This window comes from Choristoneura fumiferana, chromosome 6, assembly GCF_025370935.1.
Source record: "Choristoneura fumiferana chromosome 6, NRCan_CFum_1, whole genome shotgun sequence".
Lineage (NCBI taxonomy): Eukaryota > Metazoa > Arthropoda > Insecta > Lepidoptera > Tortricidae > Choristoneura > Choristoneura fumiferana.
In genome coordinates, this window is record NC_133477.1 from 8,477,679 (window position 1) to 8,491,177 (window position 13,499).

Consider the following 13,499-nt stretch of genomic DNA (forward strand, 5'->3'; position numbering starts at 1 on the left):
TTTCACTCCTATGGAAAATTTCGCCATATACTGAAATGTACTTCAGAGGCCCATAAGGGGTCCTGAAAACGCCTGAAAACGGGTTTTCAGGTTATGACGTCATCGGATAGAGGGTGGCCTGAACGGACTGAAAACGTTTCAGGCGCCTGAAAACGACGGTAACTTGGGTGAAATTTTGATAAACTAATATGTGATAGAGCGTCCTCTGAAACGGCCTGAAACAGTATTCCAGCCTGCTGAAAACGCCTCCAATGGGTCGAAAAACACGATCAAAGTTTCCACCTAACCCACCGCCGTAACATTATGAACACGTAACTTTCTGCCATCGAGGTTCTGATCATGGAGCATTTTTTATTTTTAGTTATTTAAATTGTTTCTTTTTTTAGGTGCCCTTTGGTCGCACCGGATTCTTCAGGGACGGCACTCGTCGCATTGACTTGGTATTAGTGGTGAAAGACGATGGCAACTCGAAAAGAGAAGCAATCATTATTGACTTTTTGACCAACGTATTAAAATTCGGTCTTTGTTTGGAATTAGAGCCAGGATTGGTATGTTGTTTATGTTTTGTTTATTAATTGCTACGTACTTATCTAAGTAAGACATACTTCCATGCATACGCAATAAAAACGTAACCCTCCTTCGGGCGGTTGGGTAAAATCCAACACAGAACACGGAAAGGAGAAGACAAGAAACTCAGAACATTCTCGCTATTTGGGGTTCTCAGATATTTTCAACGTGCGTTTGTAAAGGCTATTACAAACACATGAAAAATATTACATTCTATATTGCTGAAAGGAGGACCTTATTTAATTAAGCCATAATAATATGTGTGACGCATAATCTACCTTTTTTCAGATGGTTTTCCACAGGAATTTAGTATTTATAAAGGTCCACGCTCCTGAATCCATAATCGAGGAATATGGACGCAAATTTGAGGTCCGCAGATATTTCAAACAGAATCATATCGAATTTGCTAACCCAAAAGGGTTGATACAGCGATTACTCAGCTACATAGATTACACTGGATCGTACGAAAGAGAATGGGTCAAACTTGTAAGGTATGTATAAGTAACTAGTATCGAAAATGCAAACTCAAACTCAAACTCACAACATTTATTGACAACAAAAACACACTACACACAACAAAAACACAGTAAAAACATAAATAGGAGAAGAGAAAAAAATAAGAGACATTGTGTTGAGACATGGATGCACAGAAAAACCAGAAAAAGACACCAGCACTGCTGTCCAGCAGCAGTGGTGTAGGGGTTATAGCACGCAGCACGGATTGCTGAGGACCTGGGTTCGATTCCCAGTGCTGGTCTCTTTTTCTGGTTTTTCTGTGCATCCATGTCTCAGTTTGTATTTTCGATATGGTTTCACGGGATACCCGTAAAAGTAACAAATTTGGAGTTGAAATAAAAAATACAAAAATACTCCAAAAAACCAATCATAAGTAACCAGTAGTTACTAACTACCTACTTGTATCACCTAATTAATCCTACGTACCTATCCCAAGTTTGTACCATATTGTTACTAGAGTTCATCGACTTTTTCTTTTCATGGAGAAACTTGTAAAATTTTAATAACTTTAAACTCGAAAACTACTGAATTTCGACCCCTGATTGAGTGGACCAAAAACATTGCAAATAAGCTCTAAAATAACCCCTTTCGAGGAATAGGTCGAATTAGAAGTTACTCCGCATAAAAAAAACATCGCTAACAAAAATTAATATCAGTCATTGGCTATTTGCCATTCGAACCATTCTACCCGTTTCACAAAACATCCGTTCCCGTTAGGTACCTTTTCCCAAATAAACCGATTCCCGATATACTTGAGCGTTTACCAAAATATGCTTCTCCCAAAAGATACGATTATCTTGATAACTGTTTCCCAAAACACCCGTTAGTAATTAATGTGTATGTTTTAAAAACTATGTGAATCGGGAGTTGACATACACGAATGCTATGAGAACTAGGTGTTTTGACATACGATGAGAAACGGGTAGGTATAATAGGCCCTGTTCACATTATTCTAGTAAAACCATTCTAGTAGAATGACACTGCGCTGCTGGTTCGATCTATTGTAGCTACTCGTAGTTAACATCACGGCCCCGCAACGTCATTCTACTGGAATGGTTTTACTGGAATAATGTGAACAGGGCCTTATGGCCTACGGTCATTTAAAGAAACTGTTATTTTAGAATGGTTGTTTTGGGAAACGGACAGCACTATCCGAAACCGTATTTGGTATCTAAACGATACCATGGATCAGAGTCGGTACAAGTATATTAAACTCTACTTTTGCAACATGCCTTCCTGTTTGTAATCATTAAATCATCATTTTGATTGGCTATTACTTTATCATACAGAATTTATTTATTACAGAAGGAAATATCCGCATCCGAAGCGATACTCTACAATCGAAAGAAGTACTATTGTGCATAAATTACTTCTTAATCTGCCTTTTGGTGACCATGAGAATTATGTTGGCTATAATAGGTACGTCTTTGCCAGAGCCAGGTAAATGGATCCGAACTCATTACTTGTCATTACCATAATGGTCCACCGTTCTACTGGACCCAAGTAAGCTAGAACGGGTCTGCGCAACTACTTACGCACTTAAAGATTCTACTCGCACAACGTTAAAAACATTTTCTTGTTTTCTTAAAATGAGCCAATCTCAAGCAAGACAGTAACTTTAAACGGACCTCATCGATACTAGGGCATTTCTATTTAAAGTTGTACCCTGTAGGGCTAACGAAACTCGAAACTCGAAGTTCGTATCGTACCGTCCCTCTCCCTCTCGTATTAAATAGTATAAGTTTCAGAGGGAGTTTATCTCTCCGATTTCAACAACATTTGGGAGGTAGACGCAGTCTATGATTCCGAGCTGTAAAAACAGGGTCTCCAAAAGTGTCCCCAAAATATTGTATGGATGTGTCCGTTCCTTTACTACAATTATTAAGAAAAAATCGTAACGGAACGGACACACATCCATACTTACAATATTTTGGGGACACATCTGGAGACCCTGTTTTTACAGCTCGTAATCATGGACTGAGTCTTCCTCCCAAATTATATTGCAATCGGAGAGATAAACTCAGGGTACAACTCTAACCCGGCGGACGCCCTGCGCGCCACAGTGGCGCGTATCTAAGTACTCGTGACGTGATTAGTCAATTTTTGTTACTAGTTTCCCAAAAAAGTTGTTGGTCGCGCAAGGGGTTAAATAGAAATGCCCACTAACACCATCTAGCGGTATTCATTCCACCGGTCACAAAATCCTAATTCCGAAAAAGTAGTAGATTGTAAAGGATGTGTTTATTTCTTACAGATTGTTGCAAGGAAGAATTATCTTGGATGCGTTCCCTTTACACGATGGACCCTACTTTGCAGTTCCCGGACAATTCCCCGCCGAATATAATGCCCGACAAGTCAGTATCTATTGATATCTACTGATACATAAACATAAGCATATAGCATACAGTTTATCTATTATAGCTTTAAAAAAAAGTCAACACTTTTTTAAATGTCTGACTCATTTTTTGATTAAGGCTGCGTTACCACCAGAGATGTGCGGGGATGCGTTGCGAGGAACATGTTGTGATTAACCAATAGAATCGCTTCATTTACCTATCCTCGCTCAGCACAGCTGTAGTGGAAACTGTTCAGCCGGAGCAAGGATAGGTAAATGAAGCGTTTCTATTGGTTTATTAACCGACTTCAAAAAAGGAGGAGGTTCTATGTTCCAAAATTTGTATCTTTTTATGTATGTTCACCGATTACTCAGTCAATTGTGGACCGATTTTCAAAATTCTTTTCTTATTCGAAAGAGTACTCTTCTGAGATGGTCCCATTGTCGCCAAGTCAAGATGATGATGGGATCCTAGGGAAATCGAGGGCAAACCTCAAATTTTATAGGCACACCTATAGCGATTTTGGCATTTTTAGTATTAAAATATACATTTACATTCAGAAAGTATCATTTGGTAACCTGGACCTGATGAAGAAGACCGCAGATGACCAATGGAACTCGTCAAAGCTAAGTAATGCTCGCTCGTCTATAAACGATCATGATTAATATACCTAGATAAGCGACTAAGTTTATGATTTTTTCGAACTGATCTGATGCTGAAGTCAGAAGGTAGGCAACGGAACTCTGTTATAAAAATCGTTGTGAGATGTAGTTTGGCGACGAATCACTAAAAAGTGAGAAATAATGAAATACTTTAGCAAAAAAGTATAACCGACTTCAAAAAAATAACAAAAATTGGAACCGACTACAAAACCCTTGAAAATATTTTTCTAGGTACTTACCTATGTATAGCTTGAAGTCGGTGCCTCAGCACGAGCCAGCAGTCGAGTGGAACAATAGTCGTCTACCTCACCTACATACTAAGTATGAGTTTCAATCCCCCCTGCTGGCTCGTGCTGAGTCACCGACTCCGAGCTAGTAGGTACCTAGAAAAATATTTTAAAGGGTTTTGTAGTCGGTTCCATTATTAGTTATTTTTTTGGAGTCGGTGTTACTTTTTTGTTAAATTTTTTATTATTACAAACACATTCCTCGCAACACATCTTCGCATATCTCTGGTGAAAACGCAGCCTTAAAGGTATTTTTGTAAACATTATCTGACTAGCTGATATAGAAACTTGACATCATTTTGCCTAATACAAGGTGCTAACAAATTAGTTACTTAATAATATTTTTCGGGCTGATAGTACTCGGCTCTTGGAGTAAGTTCATTTTCTGCCAACTATGCTTTAATTTCATCATAACCGCACTAAATACCCAGCACCAAGCGGGACTTTTCTGCTGTAGAGCAGAAAATTTTTTTTTGCAACACCAAAGAGGTAGCACAAGTTTTGCTATAAAATTAGCCTCCATAGTGTGAAAAAATGAAACTGACGGTCTTATGAAATTTGACAGATTGTGTACAAAAAATTGTTGCTACCAATCCTATCAAAAATAGTAAGTATTTAAAAAAAAAAAAATTGTGTGTTTGGTTGGCCAACCTGGCGCCCATCCGAAATTTGACAGATCGCTGGTAAACACATATCTGCTACTGTCTACTAACTCTCCCAAAAAAAGTAAGAAATTAAAAAAAGTGGAAAATTTGAGAGTGCGAATGAAAACTTACAAAAATAGAATCATCGAGTGCTAGTGACATTCCTTTCCTATTAATTGTTTAGCACGAATTTTTTTTCGTCTACTATTACTGTAATAGTTGAAAGAATAGCAGATCATGCACCTCGCATTAAGTAGGGTAATTCCAGGATAGATGCCCCACTTTTTGAAAAAGCTTTTAGTATAACTCAATAATTCATCGTTTTATAGCAATGCGTCCTATGCGCATGATATCTAACTATGATTCTTAGTGGCTGTTTCACCATCCATTGATTAGTGTTAACTGATGGTTAAATGTGATGCCGTCTCTATTTGTTTTGTTCGAATAGACGGAGACGGCATCACATTTAACCGTCAGTTAACACTACTCAATGGATGGTGAAACAGCCCCTTAATCTATTATTTTAATGCACTTGTTTTGACATATATGTTGTATAGATATCGTGAAAATCGTACTTTTTTTGACCCCTTAAAAATGGGATAGATGCCTACCGTGGGGGATATACGAGTCGGCGGCAAAAACAGGTTAGAGAATAGATGTCCTTTAAAATCAAACAAGCTAAATTAAACATTAACAGTTTTATTTTCATTATTTTGACGCTGACAGTGGTAAAATAAAAAAATAACAATTTTTTTTAGGGTTCCTCGTAAAGTGGGGGTGATTTTTTTTCTCGACTAACCGTATAGTGTGGGGTATTGTTGGATAGGTCTTTTAAAAGCTAATTTTTCACGCTCCCAGATCAACAGAGGCTCAACTCAAAATAATGCACCATTTTAATTTAGACGTTCTATAAATTAAATTAAGTCTTAATTCAAAATGATACATTATTTTCAGTTGATCCACTGTTGATCTGGGAGTGCGATAAGTACCTACTAAAAAGTCATGGAAGAGCCCTATGTTTTATGGCTAGTTTCTACCAACAAACCAAATTTTCGGAAGAATAAAATAGGAACTTATAGCTTTAGAACTTGTGAAGGCTATAATATAATTCGTAGCAGCTAGCAGGCATAATAACATATCATAATATTGAACTTGGCTCTCAATTCACAATTATGTTTTGATGGGATATTATTACTATTACAGAAATAATTTAATTTAAAAATTATAATAAAATGATAAACATTTAGTAGTTTCTGATTTATTCCTTTGTATTCACCCAATTACCTATTTGGATGCCAAATTTGACCTTTCTAGGTCATCTGGAACTTATGGACCGGATAGTTTGTTTCTCTACAATTTTCACGACATATGAGTAGGTGTCACGCTGACTTTGCATCGTTAGTTAATCAGTGTAATTATATCATAATTATGTCTATGTCAGTGACCATCTTAAACGTGAAAAATATACAAAAACACACTAGGTAGATTTTAAAACAAATGTGATATGACTTACCGTTGAAGTATCTTAAAGAACTCGCAAAACATGAGCAGAGCGACGAGTAACAAGCATAAAGATAAGAAAATTTAGAGATTTAATTTGTTCATGCATGACAACGTCATACATAACAAAGGAATCCTATTCCTGGAAATTGTTTTTAAATCAGGTGCAAAATTCGAACTTCGTATTTCGTCGTCCCGCTGACGCTAATATTATTTAATATGAGATTGAGAGAGACGGTACAGTCAACGTCATAAATAAGTGATCACTTTTGTACCTTGTCACTTTAACGTCATGTTTGAAAAGTCATACGAAATTGTGTAACGACTGAAAGCGGCAAGGTACAGAAATGATCCCTTATTTATGACGTTGACTGTACGACACGAATTCGATTTTCGAATGTCGTAGTAACCCCCTGGGTGCATTGGTAAAATATGAACAATGCCAATTGTAACATCATTTGTATCGTTCCACCAGCCGATTGTCACTTGATTGAAATATTAAACGTCATATCATCAGTTAAATGCACAAATGACGTGATTGTTGGATAGAATTTTGTTCTGAAAATGAAAACATATTTTTTCTTTCATCATCATCATCCCAGCCTATATACGTCCCACTGCTGGACACAAGCTTCCTCTCAGAACAAGAGGGCTATTTTTTCTTTAATTCTACATAATATTATTTAAAGTTAATTGTTTTAATATAAGATACCATTTCTTAAAGTATTTGTAAGTAGCTAATTTGTTAGCACTGTATATTCCTTGAACATTATAGAGTTGCAATAAGTTTTTGTTTGAAAATGGTTCTGGCCCGACACGTACTTTGTCGTTTTTTAATTAGACTTTTGTTCTTGGGATTATTGGTTTATACTTTACCTACTATAATCGTGAATTTAATTTTATTACCTACCCGAACGAAAGTGTGCGGAAAAACTAGTTGTTACCTGTAATAAAATTGTTTTTTTTTTGTTACAGATATTGAATTATAATTGGGCGGGCTGGGGAAATTTACTGAAATTACAACCACTCAACCTCATCCATGAGTATTTCGGTGATCGTGTAAGATACTAACCCTCTGTTTCACCACTCTTTGATAAACTTTACGTAACAGATATATGATTATGTACCGTTTCTCTTTGCTTTGTCCGAATAAACAGAGACTGCACATTAAGTAGTATGCAGTTTTGGATGATTTAAATAATAAATCGCGGTGGTAGGACCTTGTGCAAGGTCCGCCCGGATTGCTACCACCGTCAAAGTCAAAATATCTTTATTCAATTTAGGTTATAACAAGCACTTATGAATGTCAAAAAAAATCTACCACCGGTTCGGAAAAACCTCTGTTGAGAAGAATCTCGCTTCATCTTGCTCGCTAATCCTGCCGTAAAGCAGTAGTGCTTGCACTGTTGTGTTTCGGCGTGGAGATTCGAGTAAGACAGCCGGTGAAATTACTGGCACTTGAGGTACATCCCATCTTAGGCCTCTAGATTGGCAACGCTTCTGCAATACCCCTGGTGTTGCAGATGTTTATGGTCGGTGGTGATCTCTTACCATCAGGAAACCCACTTGCTCGTTTTCCATCTAGTCGGATAAAAAAATCCTACTAATATAATAAATGCGAAAGTTTGTAAGTCTGTTTGTTTGTTTATTTTTTTGTTACTTCATCACGTCTAAACCGCTGAACCGATTTAGATGAAGTTCAGTATACAGATAGTTTGAGTCCCGGGAAAGGACATAGGATAGTTTTTATCCAGGAAAATTGAGTAGTTCCCGCGGGATGGCGATAACCTCGCGAGTCGTGGGTAACGGCTAGTTTTAAATAAATCTGAATTCTTGGTCATTTGATTTATAGGCGATTTGGTACTGAGGTCTTAAATTATCTAAGGTACTGAGCCATTATGATTTGTCACATAAAATTGTCAGTGAGTGGTTAAACAGATATAATAATAATTAATTATGTAACGTGGCATAGTTACCTAAAGTACTATTCAATGGAAAAAATCAATCGTGTAAACAAAGCAATTTTTCACGATTACTCCGTAGTTACTTACATTTGAACGCCAATCCCGATCATATTCACATCTCAATGAGCTCACCACTGTTTTTAACAATCATTTTATCATTAAATAATCGTGTAAATATGTTTATTTTATAGAATTAATTGGAAGACGAAAATCCGTTATATTTGTCAAATCTATATATATATATATATATAAAAGAAGAAACTGACTGACTGACTGACTGACTGACTGACTGACTTATAGATCAACGCACAGCCCAAACCGCTGGGGTTAGAAACTTGAAATTTGGAATATATATTCCTTAATAGATGTAGACGCGCACTAAGAAAGGATTTTTCGAAATTCCCACGGGATAGGGAAATATCTAAATTTTTTTCGCATCTCTGTTTGTAGTCGAATCTCCGAAACTATTGAGCCGATTTTAAAAATTCTTTCACCGTCAGTAAGCTACACTATCCTTGATTGACATAGGTTACTTTTTATCCGGGATAATGCAAAATTCCCGCGGGATAGAAATAAATTAATTCAATTTCGGAGCTAATTTAAAAAATTCTTACATATTATGTGATATGACTATCTCCAAATAACAAAGGCTACTTTTTCTTCGGGAAATTACAAAATTCCCATGGGATAGAAAAAACTGAATGCAACTTCGGGGATGATTTTAAAAATTCTTTCATCAATAGAAAGCTACACTATTTCTCATTAGTATAAACTACTCTTCTTCGGGAAAATGCAAAATTCCTGCGGGATAGAAATAAGTGAATTCAACTTCGGGTCTGATTTTAAACGTTCTTTCACCAAAAGTAAGCTACAGTATTCCTGATTGACATAGGATACGTTTTTCCGGGAAAATCAAAAATTCCCGCGGGATAGAAATAAGTAAATTCATCTTTGGCTTTTAAAAAATCTTTCATTTGATATAAATCCTCGATTGACATAGACCACTTTTTTTTCAGAAAATCTAAAATTCCCATGGGATAGAAAAAACTGAATTCAACTTCAGAACTGATTTTAAAAATTCTTCCACTAATATAAAGCTGCACTATTGCTGATTGGTATAATAGATTGCTCTTCTTTGGAAAAATGCTAAATTCCCGCAGGATAGGTAGAAGTAAGTAAGACAATCCAAATTCGGAGCTGATTTTAAAAATTCTTTCACTAATAGTAATCTGCAGTATCTCTGATTGACATAGGCTGCTTTTCTACAGAAGAATGCAAAATTCCCGCAGGATCGACATAAGTAAATTCATCATTGGGGTTGATTTAAAAATATATTTTACCAATTGGGAGCTACATTATCCCTGACTTTACAATTTCTCGAGATACAATCCTATATCGTGTAGGAAGTCGCCGGCAAAAGAAACGCGTAGTACTTTAACGTCTTTAACGTTTCAGCGAAACAGGGTTTCAGAGTTGGTACGAATTATGAATGATTAATTACGTATGTAGGTTGATTTTTAAATTCCAAATTGTGCACCATCTGTCTAAAACAACGTCTTACTGTATTTATATTTCCATGTAATCCTCCGAAAAATCAATCAAAACACGAAAAAAAGGATCGCAGAAAGTAAATGTATGTTAATTGTTACCCCAAATTTAACGCGAGCGAAGCCGCGGTCAAAAGCTAGTTGACATGATAATTTTTTCCTCACCGAAGTTGGTCTATGGTCGGTCTAGTCTCTGGAAATTTAGTGCTGTACCAACGAAATTAATTATTTGACTGAACCAACCTTATCTACCGATAATTATGGCTGGTTCTGCAAATTAATTTATTCGTAGATATTAATTATTTGTGTTAAGTTACACTATTTAATGAAGGTTTATAAAGGTTCCTAATCCTATTCTACTATCCTACTTCCTACTATATCCTACTAATCCTACTAATATTATAAATGTGAAAGTTTGTGAGTGAGTGAGTGAATATGTTTGTTACTTCTTCACGCTGAAACGGCTGGACGGATTTGGATGAAATTTGGCGAAAAGTTAGATAACCTAGATTACAACATAGGATACTTTATGTCCCGATATTCCCATGGGATAGGGATAAAATCTTGAAATAACAACCGCTCAGCTTAGAGTCATGAAAATTGGCATGTAGATAGTTTGACATCTGGAATAAAATATAGCCTACTTTTTATTTCGATATTCCCACGAGATAGGGATAAAATTTCGAACTAATAACCGCTGGGCTTAGAGTCGTGAAATTTGACCATGATTGTTTTTAATGTAATGTCAATGAAAACAACGATTTAATTTTCGGGAATTCCCACGGCAATTTTTAAAAATCCCGGTATTTCAGCTGCTGGACCTAATGATTTACGTGTGCGAAGCCGCGGGTAAACACTAGTTGGACGATAAAATAGTATTATAGTACAAATTATGTAGATTTCTATTTACTAGTATCATATTTACTGTGGACTCCATTGTTGGACCAAAAAATCATTTTCAATAAAAATCAAAATCAAAATAATTTATTTTCGGATAACTAAGTTGTTAGTTTATACAATATTCTTATGAGACTATGGTAGTAAGCTGATAAAATATACTATTATTACATTACATTAAATCAAATTACCTACATTAATTTCCGTGACATTCATGAACAACTATTTTGAATCACTTCCCTGTGTCTACTCTCATTTCCATGTCTTATGTAAATTTAAAATGCCTCTTCTAAATTATATCGAAAATACAAACTGAGACGGATGCACAGAAAAACCAGAAAAAGAGACCAGCGCTGGGAATGGAACCAAGTTCCGTACTAACCCCTACACCACCGTTGGACAGGAGTCAAGATACAAATTTCTCCTATGCACATATATCTCAGGTTGGCTTTTTCTACTACGCTACTTAAGCAGCAAAAAAATCTAAATTAATCCATATTTTAACTGACCCTTTCAATTCTAAAATACTCCATGATAAACCTTGGGGAAAATACGTCAAAAAAATATAAGTGGATATACATGTTTCACCATTTTAAAAATTCTACCCTTAAAGGGGTATAAAGGGGAGTGTAAGTTTGTATTGAAAAAACGTTAGGTATATATATTTGAAGATATAATTCTAAAACTTCGTGAAAATGCTATTAAACAATTTAAGTTACAAGGGACATGGAAAAATTGTGAATGACTCTTGAATAGGACTAAGAGAATACGTGATTCGCCATTTAAAAAAATTAAACTTAGGGAAATCATTAAATAATGAAATATGAGTCAATTCAAAATAATTATTTACTGCTGATTGAAGTATCTTAAAGAGCTTTCACATCACTAGAGCCAACGTCAGTCAGTCAGTCAGCCAGTCGTCAGTCAAGTGTCAATGTCAGTCACCACATTTGTTTACCAGGGCCCGATTGCATAACAAAGTACAAGCTAATATTATTAGCCATTGGACAAACGCCATATTAAAAAAAATATAAATATTATTAGCGATTTTGTACTGAAATTCACTAATAGTATTAGCTTGTACTTTATTATGCAATTGGGCCATCGATTAATTCCATTGAATTCAAATATAGCGCATTTAACGCCAGTAGGTAATTTTTTTTCTTGTTGTTATTTGGGGTGATAAATTTGGAAGGAAAAAATTACATTATAAATTATTTCTAGTAAAAACTAGTTCACACCTCGGTTTTGGCCAAATTGCATTTTTAATATTTTTTATCGTTTTAATTACGAAATACAATTTTGTCCTAACAAGTAGGTACAAATACTGCCCAAAAAATCAACTATTCAGTCTCAAGTACTAGAGAAATAAATATACGCAATTAAGTTTTATGCATATGTTTTTTTTCCGCAGTTGGCGTTTTTATTTGCTTTTTATGGATTTTACACTGTCTCCTTAATAATTCCTGCTATTATTAGCACAGATGCTATATTACTGGACCTTCGTATATTCCTCAATGACAGGTAATGTACAGAATTAATTTATAAGAAAAAAATCTAAAAAGGTGGGTAGATAGTTGAACATTTTCCAAAAAAGTATTTTCAATAGATCCCATAGCATTCATTTGTTGACCGATTTGTGCGACAAGTTTAACAAAAACATTTTTTCATAGCAGCGAATTTTCCCATCGCGTTATTTCATGATCGCAAATTTAATTAGGGCAGAAGTACCTACCGGTTGTGGCCACTGTACCGTTTATGGCCGTTTATTGTTTATATATACGTTTGAAATAAAATTATAGTAATAAATCATTATAAACTTTGTTTCAGTATAAACTTTTGAAAACTCACTATACATATTATTTTAAAACTAACTTTTTATATATGACTGCAAATGTCAACTGGCCAAAAATGGGCTCAAGGTGGCCAAAACCGGTACTTCTGCCCTATTCGTCTTTTTTCATGTAGCGATTTTTCACGAATCATTTTAGAATGTTCGCATTTATTTTTTTCGCCTATTTTACCAGTAAATAAGTTTGTGAAAATTATCTAACAAACCCCCCAAAAGGGGTATTGTTACGGTTTTACGGTTATATCTCGTAAAGGACTAATAAGTAATATATAAAACTGTTCTGCATAAAAGCTGTACGGCATTCAAACCTGCACAGAATGACGCCAAGTTTATATTTTTAGACTACTTACCCATCTCATACGGGTCGGGTCCGACTTGCATTTAGCCTTGGCGAGCAGTGCCTCTAGTGTGGCGTTTTCACAAAACATTCGTTTACTATTCGAAGACGTAAATCGAGCGTTCGATCGTCGATACGTAGCCGCCACATGTCCACGGTGCGGCGTCGTCACCCATTTTCGTTACGATTTGCGGACGAAATAGTTTACGCAAACCTACACTCATAAAAGATGTTGCGCAAACTTTCCGCTAGAGGCGCTAGCTAGGACAGCTGTCCGTGTTTCCATACAAATTGAGATTTTAACGTGAACGCGATCGAGACGTATTTTGTGAACGGGAAAATACACTAAGCATACTGAGCACCTGTTGTATTTTGTCCGGGTAGCAAAAT

General features: G+C 35.8%; 1 protein-coding gene across 1 annotated transcript in view; it reads left to right on the forward strand.

The window, feature by feature from the left end:
* Positions 1-13,499, forward strand: part of LOC141428972 (anoctamin-5-like) — a gene marked incomplete in the record, with an annotated part of 37,958 nt that overhangs the window by 2,427 nt on the left and 22,032 nt on the right. Inside the window, 6 exon segments of the mRNA XM_074089067.1 lie at positions 387-548; positions 856-1,058; positions 2,389-2,502; positions 3,338-3,437; positions 7,488-7,571; positions 12,335-12,444. Coding sequence (XP_073945168.1) covers positions 387-548; positions 856-1,058; positions 2,389-2,502; positions 3,338-3,437; positions 7,488-7,571; positions 12,335-12,444 — 773 coding nt within the window.